Genomic DNA, 14,438 nt, shown 5'->3' with positions numbered 1-14,438 from the left:
CAATCATTACAGGTAGTCACCGACCACCATTCCATTCCCTGGTCAATCAAGCAATCAGCGCCCACCAATCGGTCAGCAACGCCCATGCATCTGCTACTCAACCAGCAACACGCTGTTTAATCAGCTGCACGGCCGTCGTTCAACCAGTTCTGTCGCCAGCTCCACAGCCGCTATGGCCAGCACCACAGCCGTCATGGTCAGCTCTATAGCTGGTACTCCATCAACCCTGACCACCATTGTCAGCTCCACAGCTGACACGGTCAGCTCTGATCACCATGGTCAACTCTGATCAGCTGCAAATAAAGCTAACAAACGTGTACTAAGAATGACACCGGCATATACGATAACACGTAATGACGTTATATACGGTAAGCTATACAAATTGCATTATCGGCGCAACATTACAAAGCAATAAACAGGTTCAGAAGTGAACCTGCCTGTGTCCGATACGAATTCTATGGTACAAGACGTTTCATAAAAAATGCAACTTTATTAATAATATAGATCTCTTGTTAAGTCATATACAAGAATAGAAAATGTTTGCATTATACTACGCAAGCCGAAGCGACATAGAAAATATACAAAAATGAACATGGTAGTACAATAGGTATAACCGCTAATATACACAAGAAATTAATAAATAACTCGCATATCTCTACAGCTGAAGATTTGCAAGTCCTTTAGTAGACTGCTCACTGACAATACGTTCCCTAATGTAAAGATTTCGTCCTACGGTGAGGCATTTACACACAGACGATGTAGCCTTACATCGTCTGTGCGCTTGATGAATATTGGTTTTTCCCATCGAAAGCATTTCGCACGTGCGGCGTAAGATGAACCGAACTCACTGTTTCGAAATATTGTACAATATAAAAAAATCACCCGAGGTTATCGTTGTGCACAAAAACGAAACCCGAGTACATGTATTTAATAAATAAAGAGATTTATACAATTCCGTGACAGGGTGATTGAGATAAAGGTTAACAGAGCTGACCACGAAAAGAGCAACACTAGTTTTTAATTAGCCTAAGAGTTTGTGACTCTCACGGAATCTTTGCCGGATGAAATTATTAACAGAGACAAACAACACAAACAGTAAACACGAAACAAATCGCTGACTTTGCAAGACTTTACAATACTTTACATGACTGTTTCTCTAATGTTTTCATTATTTGATTCTTTTTTATGTTGTGTCAGTGTTACAAACGGTGGAAAATTAAAGCAGTTGGTGTACATAAGGAACACAGCATTGTACTACGTACGACAATAAACAATACTTTTATAGAACCACAAATAAACTAAAACAATAGTAAAGTTTATGAATCGAACGTTTTTGCTGCTCGAAAAAAATCTTAAACAACTAGGAGACAAAAATATTTAAGTTCGATTTTCAGAAAATGACGGTTAATCCGGAACCGATTTCAAGATCAAGAAACACTTTGAAACGATTTATCAATTTAAGTTATGTAACTCAAATGAACTGTAACACTTCCCGACAAAATACATTTGAAACAAGGTGAAAATATAATCTGTAAGGTCTACACTACATGACTGTTGCACACAAGTTAAATATTACTGATGCAAAGGGAGACCGTAGAGACGCAATTAAAGTCTTGTCAAGGAACAGTCATGCGCATTTTTCTTGGCTGTGAAAAATAATTCAGTACGTGCATCCTTCCTACATGTAAGTTCTCTTGACCTGTAAAATTCCTTTCGTGTCCTGCATTGGATTAACAAATAGCGGTTTGCTGTTTAAACTTAGATCATGACCTTGGAGCTTCAATAATTTTGGTATTTGGAAGGTTTGTTTCGCAGTTGGTGACGTTACCGTTTGAATTACGTTGCAATTTCTTAATTCATTCGTACAAAAGTTCCAATGCGGACTAAATAAATGCTACTAGCATTAATATTTCAGCACTGTGATTATTTTTTCTTGCGTAAGTAGTGCACTTTTTGCACCAGGAATATCTACATCCGTTATATATACCCACCTAAACTTAAATTCAAGGGTTAGTCGCTGACAGGCTGTAGTGATGGAATCAGCGAAGTTGTTCTTCTTTCTTGTTGGTCTGCTGTTGACATTTACAAAATGTGAGTAGCGTAAATAGATAGACGTGTGTTTGTGCCTTTATGAGTGTGTGTGTGTGTGTGTGTGTGTGTGACCTATCTGAAAAGAATGAAAGTTGTGTATGACGATAGGAAAAGCCACAGCATCTTCCGCTTATCATAGTTTTAACTTTATTTAAAATATTTCATTTGATTTGATTTTTTATTTTTCCTCAAACTTTTTATTTTACTTTGTCTTATCTTATTTGATCATGCTAATGTATTTATTTATATCCTATGCTTACTGCCGTATGTGTCTTACACTATAAAAAAAATATTAGTTTATTACCGATGTTACGCCATACTAGTATTCATTGATCATTTTTGTAGTACACTTTCCACGTACAGTTGAAGTGAATTAAAATTGTGTGGGCTTATTGTGAAACAATCATAGAGTAGTTTCATGCGACGCATACGGTAACGTTGGTTGTAATTTAGAGTGTTCTTGTGTATATTATAGTTGTACTATTAACTTTTAAATCTCTCTCTCTCTCTCTCTCTCTCTCTCTCTCTCTCTCTCTCTCTTTACTAATATCCACTTTTACATCTCATCACATATATTGACTTCCTTTTAGTGTCAAATGCACAACTGCATGGTTTTCCGGCATGGGAAGCATCGCCAGCAGTGATAAAGTTTTGTAAAAAGTTTATAGTAGAGTGGATTCATCAGCATATGGTTATTAAGTCCAGTCGTGTTCCGCATAAAACTTATTTTGGTACCTACATCGATTTTAATCTGACATCATGTATGAAACCAGAGTAACATATTAATATTCCGTCAATTTTACTTAGTAATTACCTTCCTTCCACGCAAAAGAGTAGCTTACGCAAACGTTTTCCTTAGATGTACCAAATTTCCAAACAAAACACACGAAATAGCGTAAGATTTCGTTACGCTTAAAACTTACTTGTGTGCATAAACTTAAATTGCTTCGTGAAACGGGGCCCGGATTCAATGAGTTCATTAATATCGAGTCCAACTGCAGACTGTAATGACCCAGAGACCCGACACTGTCAGTTAGCCTATCCACCCTTCCTAAAAAGAAAGCCTTAAAAACCTTACTGCCATTAAATAATGGCAAAACGTAGCTACAGCAATTATAGCAAAATGGTTTTTTAATTACTTCGTTATATTTATCGACTTTTAATATATACTTAAGTACGAATTATTTAAACTTACTGGCGAAGTAACTTTCGTATCTTTTTTTCATTCTTAAATTTTCACATGTGAAAAATGTATCCTTATATTTTCACATATGGATATATAAGATTTTCCATCATGCAACGAGGCACTTGATTGTGTATGCTTACAAAGATTGTACCTGCAGCAAGAAAAATGAGTACCTTGTCAGCTGGAACAAATAAATATATACGGGTAAATTGTTTGCTGTAGTTGTTTTCTCCATTAAATTTAGTGATTTAATGTTTCAGATGTTTATATTTTTCGGGCTAATCAGCAATGTAAAATATATCATTACGCATATGAATTGTTGTATATTATTCTTAAAAGGAAAACATGTTCAAACAAGTTTAATAACAGCTTCTTTTGAGTAAATTCGCTATAAGATATATATTTGATTGTCAGAGGGCATTTCAAGATTCCAAGCTCTCTAATTCTCGTTCTCTATAAACAGACTGACAAAAAAAATGTGCGCTTAATGCCTGACTGGGACTTGCAAAGCTACATAAGAATGTAAAGAAGAGTTTCGAAAAAAGAACGTTAGCAGTTCTTGTGAGTGAACACCAGTGACAGCGCATGGAAGAACCTAAGACAATCTTGGGCATACGTTGTTTTGTTAAAAGGTGACCTGACCTTCATATGCCTATGTCAATTTTGTATTTCGGTTGTCCTGTCCTTCTACTATTAAATACATGGTACCTAAAAGGACTTCGTCAGAGGACTTTGAGCAGTAATATCAGATTCTGAGTTCTCCAGTTCAGTTTTTATATCAAGTCTTACAAATGAAATTAAACTTTCTTTCCGTAAAGATGCAGAATCCAGAAAACGTTTACACTACGTCACTCACCAGGATAAGATGGCAATCCAAACATTTTCCTCCCGGTTCGTGGGTAAGTGATCAGGTTGTAAGTGGCTGTTTGTAAAACAATTTGGGATAATGATGATTTCAAAACACTGAATGAAATGAATGGCCTTTCTCTTGTGTGTTTCTACTTATCTCAATTTGCAAGGTGATTCTTATATCCAGCTATTATTGTTAATAATAATAATAATAATAATAATAATAATATACTGTATCTATCTATCAAACCATGAGGCGGGTTACAGTTCTCATTTCATGAATCAAATAATATAAATCATATCGACTGTGCATTTCTACCCTTCATCGTTAGCATGCTGTTTACTTATCAAAATTAATGGACTGGATATAGCTGCAGAACAGTAGTAGGGCGAATAATGCACATTGTATATGGGCTAAAAGGCTTGTTTTTCGTTTATCTTGTAGGATCCATATCCGACCAGTGTCTAAAGTGCATCTGCATGGTAAGTGTTACAAGATCAAACCGGGTCTACAAAAAACTGATTAGATGCCTCCCACTTGTTATTCTTCATCATACATTTAAGTGGTGACATTATGCGGCACGATTTCCTAAAACACAATGGGTCCTTTTTGTTACAATCAATTGTAAACTGCAGCACAATGGGTCCTTTTTGTTACAATCAATTGTAAACTGCATTTTGAATGAGAGTTAATTGTCAACTCTTAATTGAACTGAAACTGAAACTGGACTCGCGATACTTTGAACCCGACTCGTCTTGTGCTGTTATAGTTTAATTTCCATTATTCAATATATGGAATGAATTTGTAGTGAAATGCTACCGCTTTGCAAAGTAGTTTGGCAATTCAAGTTCCTTTATTCTATGGTATGCCTGTCTCAAATATTATTATGGTATTATTGGAGAAAATTAAAGAAAATTATCCTTTTAAGTATTGGGTTGCCACCATAACCGCTAGAACTGGTGCGTATTAATCAGCTGATGTTCACTTTCCCTGTTTGTAGAAGGGTGGACAGATTAGAAACGTTTTAGCAGCGACAGAAGTGAAGTTTTGCATTTTCTAGATCTGGTCAGAATGAATCTGTAGAGAAAACCTGTAGACATCAATAGGGGCAAAATGCAAGTAAAAACTACACTCCATTACGGACTATTTTCATCAAGCGGATACATTTTGACCCAGTCTCCTGCGAAAGTATTTCGATCATCGAGATTAATACGTCGCAATGTGTATGACATAAAAACAACGAACTCTGCGCATATTGCTCATGTAGAAATGAAGTGATGATTGCATTATGATGTTATTAATGTAACGACAGCTTTCGTCAAGGTGTATCATAACGCCAAGAACTTTTTGAGGCATTATGAGTCACATGACCTTGTTGAAAATTATGTCTCTTATTAAATGATGAAAGAACAATTAATTTTAATAGTAGCTATGTGTAAGAAAGCGGACAAACGAATTAAATTTATAAGAGACCTTTCAAAATCTTCAGATATTTGCGACATTAATTTGAATGGTGTGCCGAAAACCGGTTGTTGTATCCTACTGAGACAAAGACATTCGCTAAAGTACCCTGTTTGTGTAATTACTAAGAAAATTCTGTGAATTTTAACCTGTGCACATTTGAAATAATTTTTAAATAAGCAAGACAATCAACTACTTTTTCATGGACAAGAAGTAACAAGGTATTTTCCCCTTACTTTTCGGACTCTTGCTTGGGGATGTATTTAGAAATAAGAGTAGCACAAGATGATGAACACGAACGTGTGCATTGTTAAGTAATGTTTCAACACATGGCCATGAATTTCAAAAAGCGAAATGATTTATTTTAGTTTTTTAGCTATAAACGTTTACAAGTTGTTCGTATCTTCACTAAAATGGCAAAACATCGCTCATCTAAAGACAAACATTTTTAAAATGGGGTTACTTTTTGATGGGATGCTATCGACTTCCCTTAAATTAACGATATTTATGTTGTATCCGTTTCATAAATAATTCGAAATGTTGGGAGCTTTTAGGTTCTACTTGCTATTATTCCTTTACTCTTGCAAAATGTATTTAATTTAGGCGGCTAAAATATGTCAGCCATTTCACAAGATTGAATGGAAACCACGTTACGGAGTTTAAGCCATAAGAGTATATGAGTTAAATCTGAGTTTTATTCGAACTTGAACCATTCTAAAGTAAATATACTTTTACACCAGTTCTCTTGCTTGTTTATAATAAAGGTAGAGTCAAACTGCCAACCAGTTGGCTGTGTCATGGACATGGGCTCTCTGTCCTGTGGCTACTACCAGATCAAGTTGCCATATTGGAAGGACTGCAGAAGCCCGGGACGAGGTGAGATATGATGCGTGAAACTAGGAAAAGCGAGACGGATGATTAATTTCAAAGGTTACGGTATTCGTATAAATTTAATTAGAACAGACAACGTCTTTGCGGATACTGTGTCCCTATCTTATATATACTGGCACACAGTGTGGGTCGTACACAAAAAGAAAATTCAACAGTTACATAGTAAAGAAATTCATTAATAGGTTAATTTTTTTTATAGCTATCGTATCTTGTTTTCCTTTTAAAGAACCACCATCCACACTCATGACTAACATTTTTGATAAATGATTTTGAAACACAGTCGAAGCCAGGCTAGAGATATGATGTCATCTTCATGATGACTGATATCTGGTGAAGTCATGGAGATAATTTTCACTGCGTCACGAGTGTGTTCTCTACCTTTTAAGGACACTGTTTTCTTCCTACGTTGCCTAGCTGAAATTTGAAATTTTAGGTTTTCATGAAATTATTAAACAGTCCATAAAGAAACATTTCAAAAGGAAAACAAAAATTTACGGGCCAGTCTATAAATAATTCCCAGAGTTTACTAGCTACGTTCAATCACAATAGGAACACCCTAATGTCTTTCCGATGCAAGCCGAATAACATCGACATTCGGAAAGGCACTCGGAGGAAATCGTAGTGATATCACCAGAATTGGCTTGAAGCCAATTCAAAATGGATACTTTTCATGGCATGGAAGAAAATACACCAGATGAAAATAATAGCCACTTTGAATTGCCCTCAAGCCCATAGTTGGTGTTACGTCATAACGACTTCATTGACATCACATTGACTAGATTAAATGGCATCACTAACAGTAACGTAAGCAACAGATTCAGGCTGTTGAAACCAAATCATTTCTTCATTTTCTTTTATTATACAGTTGCACGAATAATCAAAAGTGCAGGTATTTCGCTAATTATTGAAATTCCGTCAAGTATTATTTTCAACAACTATCAATTTATTTTTTTCAAAACAAACGTTTTTGCATTTCTAACTGGATGTTCATTCGCCAAAAATAACCAATTTCGGAAATATCTCTACGATTTCCTCCGAGACTCTTTTCGATGCGAGTCGAGTAACATCAGCTTTTTGAAAAAGACTCAGAGGAAATCTGCTGACACTTTTTAAATTAGTCAGGTTTATGAACAGATCCTTGTAATGTGATAGGTATTGAAAATTACACTCGACGACTTTTCAACAATCAGTGAAATAATTACCCGTACCTTTAATTCTCCAATTGTTATTCCTAAAACTTTTAATAAAACGATATAAATTAAGAAAGCTAAATAAATTATTTATAACCAGTAACCAAATATTATAGCTTATGTTCCTATTAATATGACAGTTCACTGACTCGTTGTGACGATATGAAGTTATGATTATATAATAAGTACCATTGAGTTTTGGGGTGATCAAATGACCATTAGTTAGATCTTATGTTTTTTTTTTCTTCTAACATAAGTAGTGTTTATGTATGTGCTGTTTTCCCTAAGCGTGTCATGGATGTCATGAAAAAATAGTCAACTGAAAAAATCTACCTGCGTTATTACACAAGCAAGCAAGATTTTTAAAAAATTGCGTTCGAAAAAATTTAAGAATGTCATCTGGATGACCATACAGACAGTGTTGACATGTAATTATATGATAACTCCAAGAATTGATGCAAATACATGTCACAGAAGTATATATCTTTCTACCAAACGCTTGGGCTCAAAAAATTAACATCGAAAGATTATTGACATAAGGCCTTTAGAATAATTGTAAAGAAAGAAAATTTGAAAGATACAGTTTGATGCAGGAAAACAATTTTCAACAGAAATGTAAGAGGGAAAATATTAAACTTACTCAGACAAAATGGAATTGTTTAACAGAACCTTACAGACTTTAATGTGAGAGTATTTAATTCAAAACGAAACTTACAGTTTGATGCAGGAAAATAATTTTCAACAGAAAAGTTAAATATCTTTTGTAACAGGGATATATTAAACTTACTCAGACAAAGTGGAATTGTTTAACAGAACCTTACAGACTTTAATGTGAGATTATTTAATTCAAAACGAAACCAAAAAAATGATTTGATGTTTTGAGGGATACAGTAACACTTTTCACACATCAATAGTCATGACTATGGTTGAAGCAAGCAACTCCAGTTGATGCAGGCAAGGCATAAAAGAGAAGAGGAGTATGATCAGTCTTTGTCAATCATCTAACAACTGACGCTGTTAAAATTTGTAAAAATGAAATCAGTGAAACATACATAAATTTCAAATGTAAAACAATCCTGAGAAATGTTACCTTCTTATCTTTACTGTAGATATATTGAAAAGCAGGAATATATTTTGGATGATCTAGTTGTTTACAAACTGGAACGTTTAAATTGAGTAATATATCAAGCATGTTTCACAATTGCGACGCATTTGTAAAATCTTAAACAGCAGCGAATTGCCTCAAATAAACCCAAATCAGTTGATATGGATATTGTTGCACCACATAGATAAGTAAGTCCAGTATAAACAGGTTTATTTGCAGATCCTTTACCGGAACATTCGTTTAACATCTAGTAGTAATTGAAAATTGAAATTATCATGCACAAATAAATGTTACAGTCAATATTTGAGATAACGTTATCGCCAGAGGTCAAGTGTCCTTAAGGAACAACGATTCAGACAAAACGTGCACCCAAGGTGCAGTGAGTAATAACAAAGGAAATGGAAACCGTAATACAAAATACCAGAGATGTAAATACGGTGTTAAAACAACGAGATTCTATTTGCACAAGAAAAGTAAATTTATATTATTTTGTTTAATTTTGTTTTATGCACATATACATTTCGCTTATCAAAAAACGGAGTACAGATTTAAAAAGCTAACAAGGATATCAATTATACTTTTCCTGTGAATCAGATTACAGGTTTTGTAATTGCTTTTGTCGTTAACGTCATTTCTCAACGCGAGATAGACTATACATGGCGGTCATTATAACTTGTGGAAGAAAATCCCTGGGCACACCGGAAAGAATAACCGACCAGCGGGAAGTTACACGCAGTTTTCTCATATACCAACACTACCCCAACCCGAAATTAGAACCCATGTGGACAGAGGTGCAATGACAGAGAGTGGAAAACCGAGTGCTTTAGACCAATCTGTCACCCGGACAGTGTGCATAGCAACTACTATTTGAGAAATTTCCTACCGAATTTAATAGACGAAAATGTCCAGTAATTAGTCTAATTAGTATATAGGTTTCATACTTATTTCCAGATAAGAAAACTAGTATGTGAATGTAAAATATCTTTACCCAATGATGATGTGTTCAAATACAAGAAAAAATAGCAAATATATAAATCAATTTAAATCTAATTCCATACGAATTTCTTAAAAATTACAATATAGCATTAGCACAGTCACCTTAAGGGATATCACAAATGTTTAAACAATAATGTGGGCTTGTTCTCGGACATGCCTTTTAAGTTGAATGACTTTAATTTGATTTTGAATGTTCTGGTATCAGAATAGGTCTTCATGAGGAATATAGAAACATTGTAAACCGTCTCCCCCCTCCATATGAGATATTAAAATGCAGAAAAAAAAGTATCGGTTCAGGCCTTGTGTATCATTTTAAACAATATGCCAGGGTCTTGAAAGTTTTGAACATTAAAACAAAAGATCATAGCTGTTGGTCAAGTTGTCTCAGTATGTTAGCACGCGTGCTAATAGCATGTCATGCAAAATGACGAGGCGTTTCTGATTGCGCCGTCAAGCATTTCTTGTTCTTTTTACTTCGCTTTCAGGTTGGACTTTCCAATGTAATGCTAAGAAAGCCAAAATGGGTGACTACGACAAGGATCTTCATTGTTTGCTGTTATCAACTGAGTGTGATTTGGTCAAACGTGGGAGAAGCGAAATTGTCTCGCTATCTTAGAATTGCTTTAGACCTTCCCTTTGCAATCATTCAAGTTGAATGATTTTAGTTAAGCTCAAAAGGAGATCAGTAAACTTTGCTGCTTAAACGGTCGCCGATGTAGGAAGCGTGTCTCAATCAGTCAGTCAACCATATTTACGCCAAGCATGATTCGTATAAGCATCACAATGACGTATTGTGTGACTTTATTGTATCAGCCAATCAAATTACTTTTCCGAGTTTCATGAATGCCTTGCTCTGGCGATAAAAGGAAAGTTCTTTTTTTTTTCTTTACCAAACACATTTCACACGGCCATGCAATTAGTATGATTAAACGCGACCAAACGTTGACAGCACGCACTGGGAGAGAAAACACCTTCCGTTGCGGGAAAAAGAATATTGAAGAATATTGAAGTAATGGCTGGCGATGTGCTATAACAAAAAAAATGGGAGGAGGAATAGTTTCAGTCATATAATGCATGGAAATACCTGTTTGAGTCTATATCTGCTGTTATGCATATTTGATTTACTTGTATCTGATTTAATATATATTTATTTCAATTTAATTGTTTGTCAGTTTTAAGTTTTTAGTTTTTATTACAGGCTATTGTAATGTAAATTTTTTCTCTAGAGATGATACTTTTTTCATAAAGTAATTTGACCTTGACTGTTAGTTTATAAAAACCAGGTGTTGATCTAAATCCTGACCTTGTTTCAAAATTTGTGGCAACCACGTAAACAAGTTCTATCTTTATTTTAAAATGATTGGTTGTTGCCGAGGTCGTGATGGAACTTCGTCTTCAAGATGTAAACAATTTTTTATTTTTTTATTTCTTAGAGCAAAATGGGTAGACGTGATCTCTAACAGGTACTTATTTTCTATAAGCTTCGAGAAGATGATCACATGACCCCATGTTTACGTTTTCGAAGACCATATAACCTTTATTTTGGAAAATTATTCTCAGTAGAAGCTGAGCTGATAAACTGGAAGTTGTATGTTGTGCTGTTTGGAATTATTTCAAATTATTTGGATTCAAAAGGATTACTTCTGTTATTTTTCTAGAAAATACATGTGCTCATGTGAGACTCTTAATCAAAGACAGTTCTTATTAAAAAAATTATTTTGATTTCCAAAACCGGAGTGATAATTCTTGTTTCTACAAGGAACTGTAGACTTCAATAATACAGATTACAGCATATGTCATCGTCTTCCATCTTGGATTCTTCGTCGGGATTCGAACTTGAAATCAGTAGAACATTTTGTTATTAGGACTTCAAAAATTTTAATCTTGGATTATTCTTGGGTTATTTTGGATTTGATTCTATAAAACCGTACGTTCATATCTTTTCAATTTTACAGAATTTTTCCAGGGAAATAAATTATTGTATCTTTCAAAGCTTGTTGTTTTCACTCTTTCTTGTGTCACTATTTATTCCAGCCTAAACACGAGACATAAGACTGCATAGTGAATACGATATGAAATGATGAATGCTGATGAAATACCCGTTTTTGATGTGTACCATGATAATAATATGCGGAATCCCCGTATAATAAAAGTTTTATAATTTTGTTACAAGACACCAAAGCTGTAATATCTCAGTTTAACGTCCCGTACTAAGCATGCTTGAATTCGTAAGCTAAGTCATTCGAAAACAAAGCAATATCGACTTGTGATGAACTGTAGCGTACAAGCAGTTATTTACAAGCACAGTTATTAAAAGTCATTGCAATTACTCTGTAAAATATTTTTCTTAGCCTGCAATACTGAAATCTAATACAGAATATTTGACCGAGCACACGAGTCTAGTTAGGAAAATATGATTATAAATAAAGATATAAATCGTAATTAAACAGACTACTTTCCAGAAAGTATTGCTAATTGATTTGTTTGCACGTAACTCATGATGAGATTAGGCATAGAAAGGGTAAACACTTAATTCTTCTGCTTTCCACTGATTTCAGATTGGAAGACATGCGCCGATGATTACTCCTGTGCCACAACCTGTGTGAAAAACTACATGGCTAGGTACGGTCCCGTCTCCGGTTGTCCGGACACATGCGAAACCTATGCTCGGATCCACAACGGAGGTCCCCAAGGCTGCAACAATCCGAACACTATTCCATACTGGCATAAGGTTCAGAGTTTCGGATGTCAGTGACTGAGATCCGGCCACGTTGACGTAGACTTACTTTAGTTTAAAACTGAATATTCATCCTGACGTTAAGCAGAATCTACAATCAAAACCAGGCATTTCCACACAATTTTGTCTTATGATGCCTGTGTTGGAAATCTTAGAACAATATACATGCATACTGTCGTAAAATGTATCAAACAAATATGCCTTAAATGTAATGACTTTTTCCGGTTTCATCCAGCATTCGGACAATTAATTTTATGAATGAAATAAAGATTTTCATATCCTACGTTTCACCTGTTCATTCCAAATCCATGCAATAAGAAGAAAGTATCGTATTAAGCGACAAACAATAACTGGAATGTAAAAGTATTCACGTTTTGTCTTTTGTAAGTTAAAGTGTTGACCTTCAACCCATTCTCTCTCTCTCTCTCTCTCTCTCTCTCTCTCTCTCTCTCTCCAAAAGGTAAATAATCTCTTTCATGGATAAAAGTAGTTCAATTTATATGAACTATTTACCCTTATCACATGAATATTGAATTTATAAGGATTTTGAACCCATATTCTACGAGTCACTTAATATCGGCGTCTTGAAGTCAAATGTATCCATTATCCACCCAAGGCATAGATTATGTTCTCCAGGGTGCAATGGCATGATATGAGTGGACACATGTAGAAGACAATTTGTCATTTAAACTCGAAGCAAGGGCAATACTAATTTTATACTGAACGAAATCTATGTTTTAAAAAAATGTTTTCTGTACATAATTCAAAATAAAAGCAATCGAAAATTCCGCAAAGAAATAATTAAGTATATATGTACAAACCAGGTTATGTTCTTGTGCTTTATATATATTTAAGTTCTGTTTAAAACGGGCTGCTTTTTAAAATAAAGATAGTGTTTTACGACACGTTATAAACATAAACTCACAACTGTGCTAGAGTCCAAATCAAACGCATGAGTTCAGACATTTTGTAAATTTCAGAGACAAGATCCTATATCCTTGTCGGCCAAACGGACTAGTCAAGCGTCCAGTCGTTAGCATTGTGTTGCAGTGGTCAGACCATAATTGTGTGAAAATCGAGAGCAAAAGCAAGCATACATGAAACTCCTTTCGTTAAACAACAAGATATAATTTCGATCTTTTAATATTAAGTAAGTTATATTTTAATAGCATATCATAGTTTTCCAGTTACACAACATTTTAAAGATTTCAACATTTACTGATAATACCTTAATGGTACTTTATAAGGTATGTGAACACATCATCACATCTTTCGGTTGAATACTGTTGGTATAAAGAATGCACATTGTTGTAATAGAGTATGTTGAAACAGACGATTCAACGAATGAGAAAGACAAACATACCTACCTGCATAAAATACAAATTATTTCATGATTCTTATGAGGAACAAATTCATGTTATTGCAGTATCGTGACGTCAGAGCAAGATTTTGTTTGAGGTTATGTAATTGAATTTGCATTTTGGGTCAAGAATTAAACATTCTGCATGAAAGCATGAACTAAATCATTACAGAACCCTACCATGCTGAGGAGGACTTTAAGCTTTATAAACCAGAATACGGTGATTTTTTTTCGCTTTGAGTCTGTCAATGATTTGCTTATTGGTTCGTAATATATATAAGTTACTGTGTAGTTTATTAGCCACAATTAGCGGGATGTTACAATGGCAAAGAATCTTTTTGCAAGTCCATGTTTCCTTTTGTGGATATAACGCTATTTTATCACATGATCGTCAGCATATTTGATGCAGGAAGAATACAGGAAGATCCTGAAAGAACCACCGGTATACTGTAAGCTACTTGCAACCTTTGTCATATATCTGCATTAGTCAAGTCGAGACACGAACTCAAGCGGACATAGGTGAGGTGTGCGAGTGATACATAAAGACGAGCTCCTTATGCAACTCTGCCGC

The 14,438-nt window shown here is 34.7% G+C and overlaps 1 protein-coding gene across 1 annotated transcript; it reads left to right on the top strand.

Annotated features, from left to right (window-relative positions):
• The first annotated feature begins 1,933 nt into the window (after positions 1 to 1,933).
• On the top strand, positions 1,934 to 12,790 carry LOC149793467 (lysozyme-like). Its single transcript, XM_089967459.1, has 5 exons — positions 1,934 to 2,091; positions 4,096 to 4,176; positions 4,572 to 4,609; positions 6,353 to 6,464; positions 12,329 to 12,790. Exons 1-5 carry the CDS (start codon positions 2,034 to 2,036, stop codon positions 12,523 to 12,525), a joined length of 486 nt encoding a protein of 161 aa, XP_089823585.1. The 5' UTR covers positions 1,934 to 2,033; the 3' UTR covers positions 12,526 to 12,790.
• The last annotated feature ends 1,648 nt before the right edge of the window (positions 12,791 to 14,438 follow it).

Source organism: Sinohyriopsis cumingii, chromosome 8, assembly GCF_028554795.1.
Source record: "Sinohyriopsis cumingii isolate HCF-2022 chromosome 8, ASM2855479v2, whole genome shotgun sequence".
NCBI lineage: Eukaryota > Metazoa > Mollusca > Bivalvia > Unionida > Unionidae > Sinohyriopsis > Sinohyriopsis cumingii.
The sequence above is the reverse complement of the archived record's forward strand: the minus strand, read 5'-3'. Positions and strand labels throughout refer to the sequence as shown.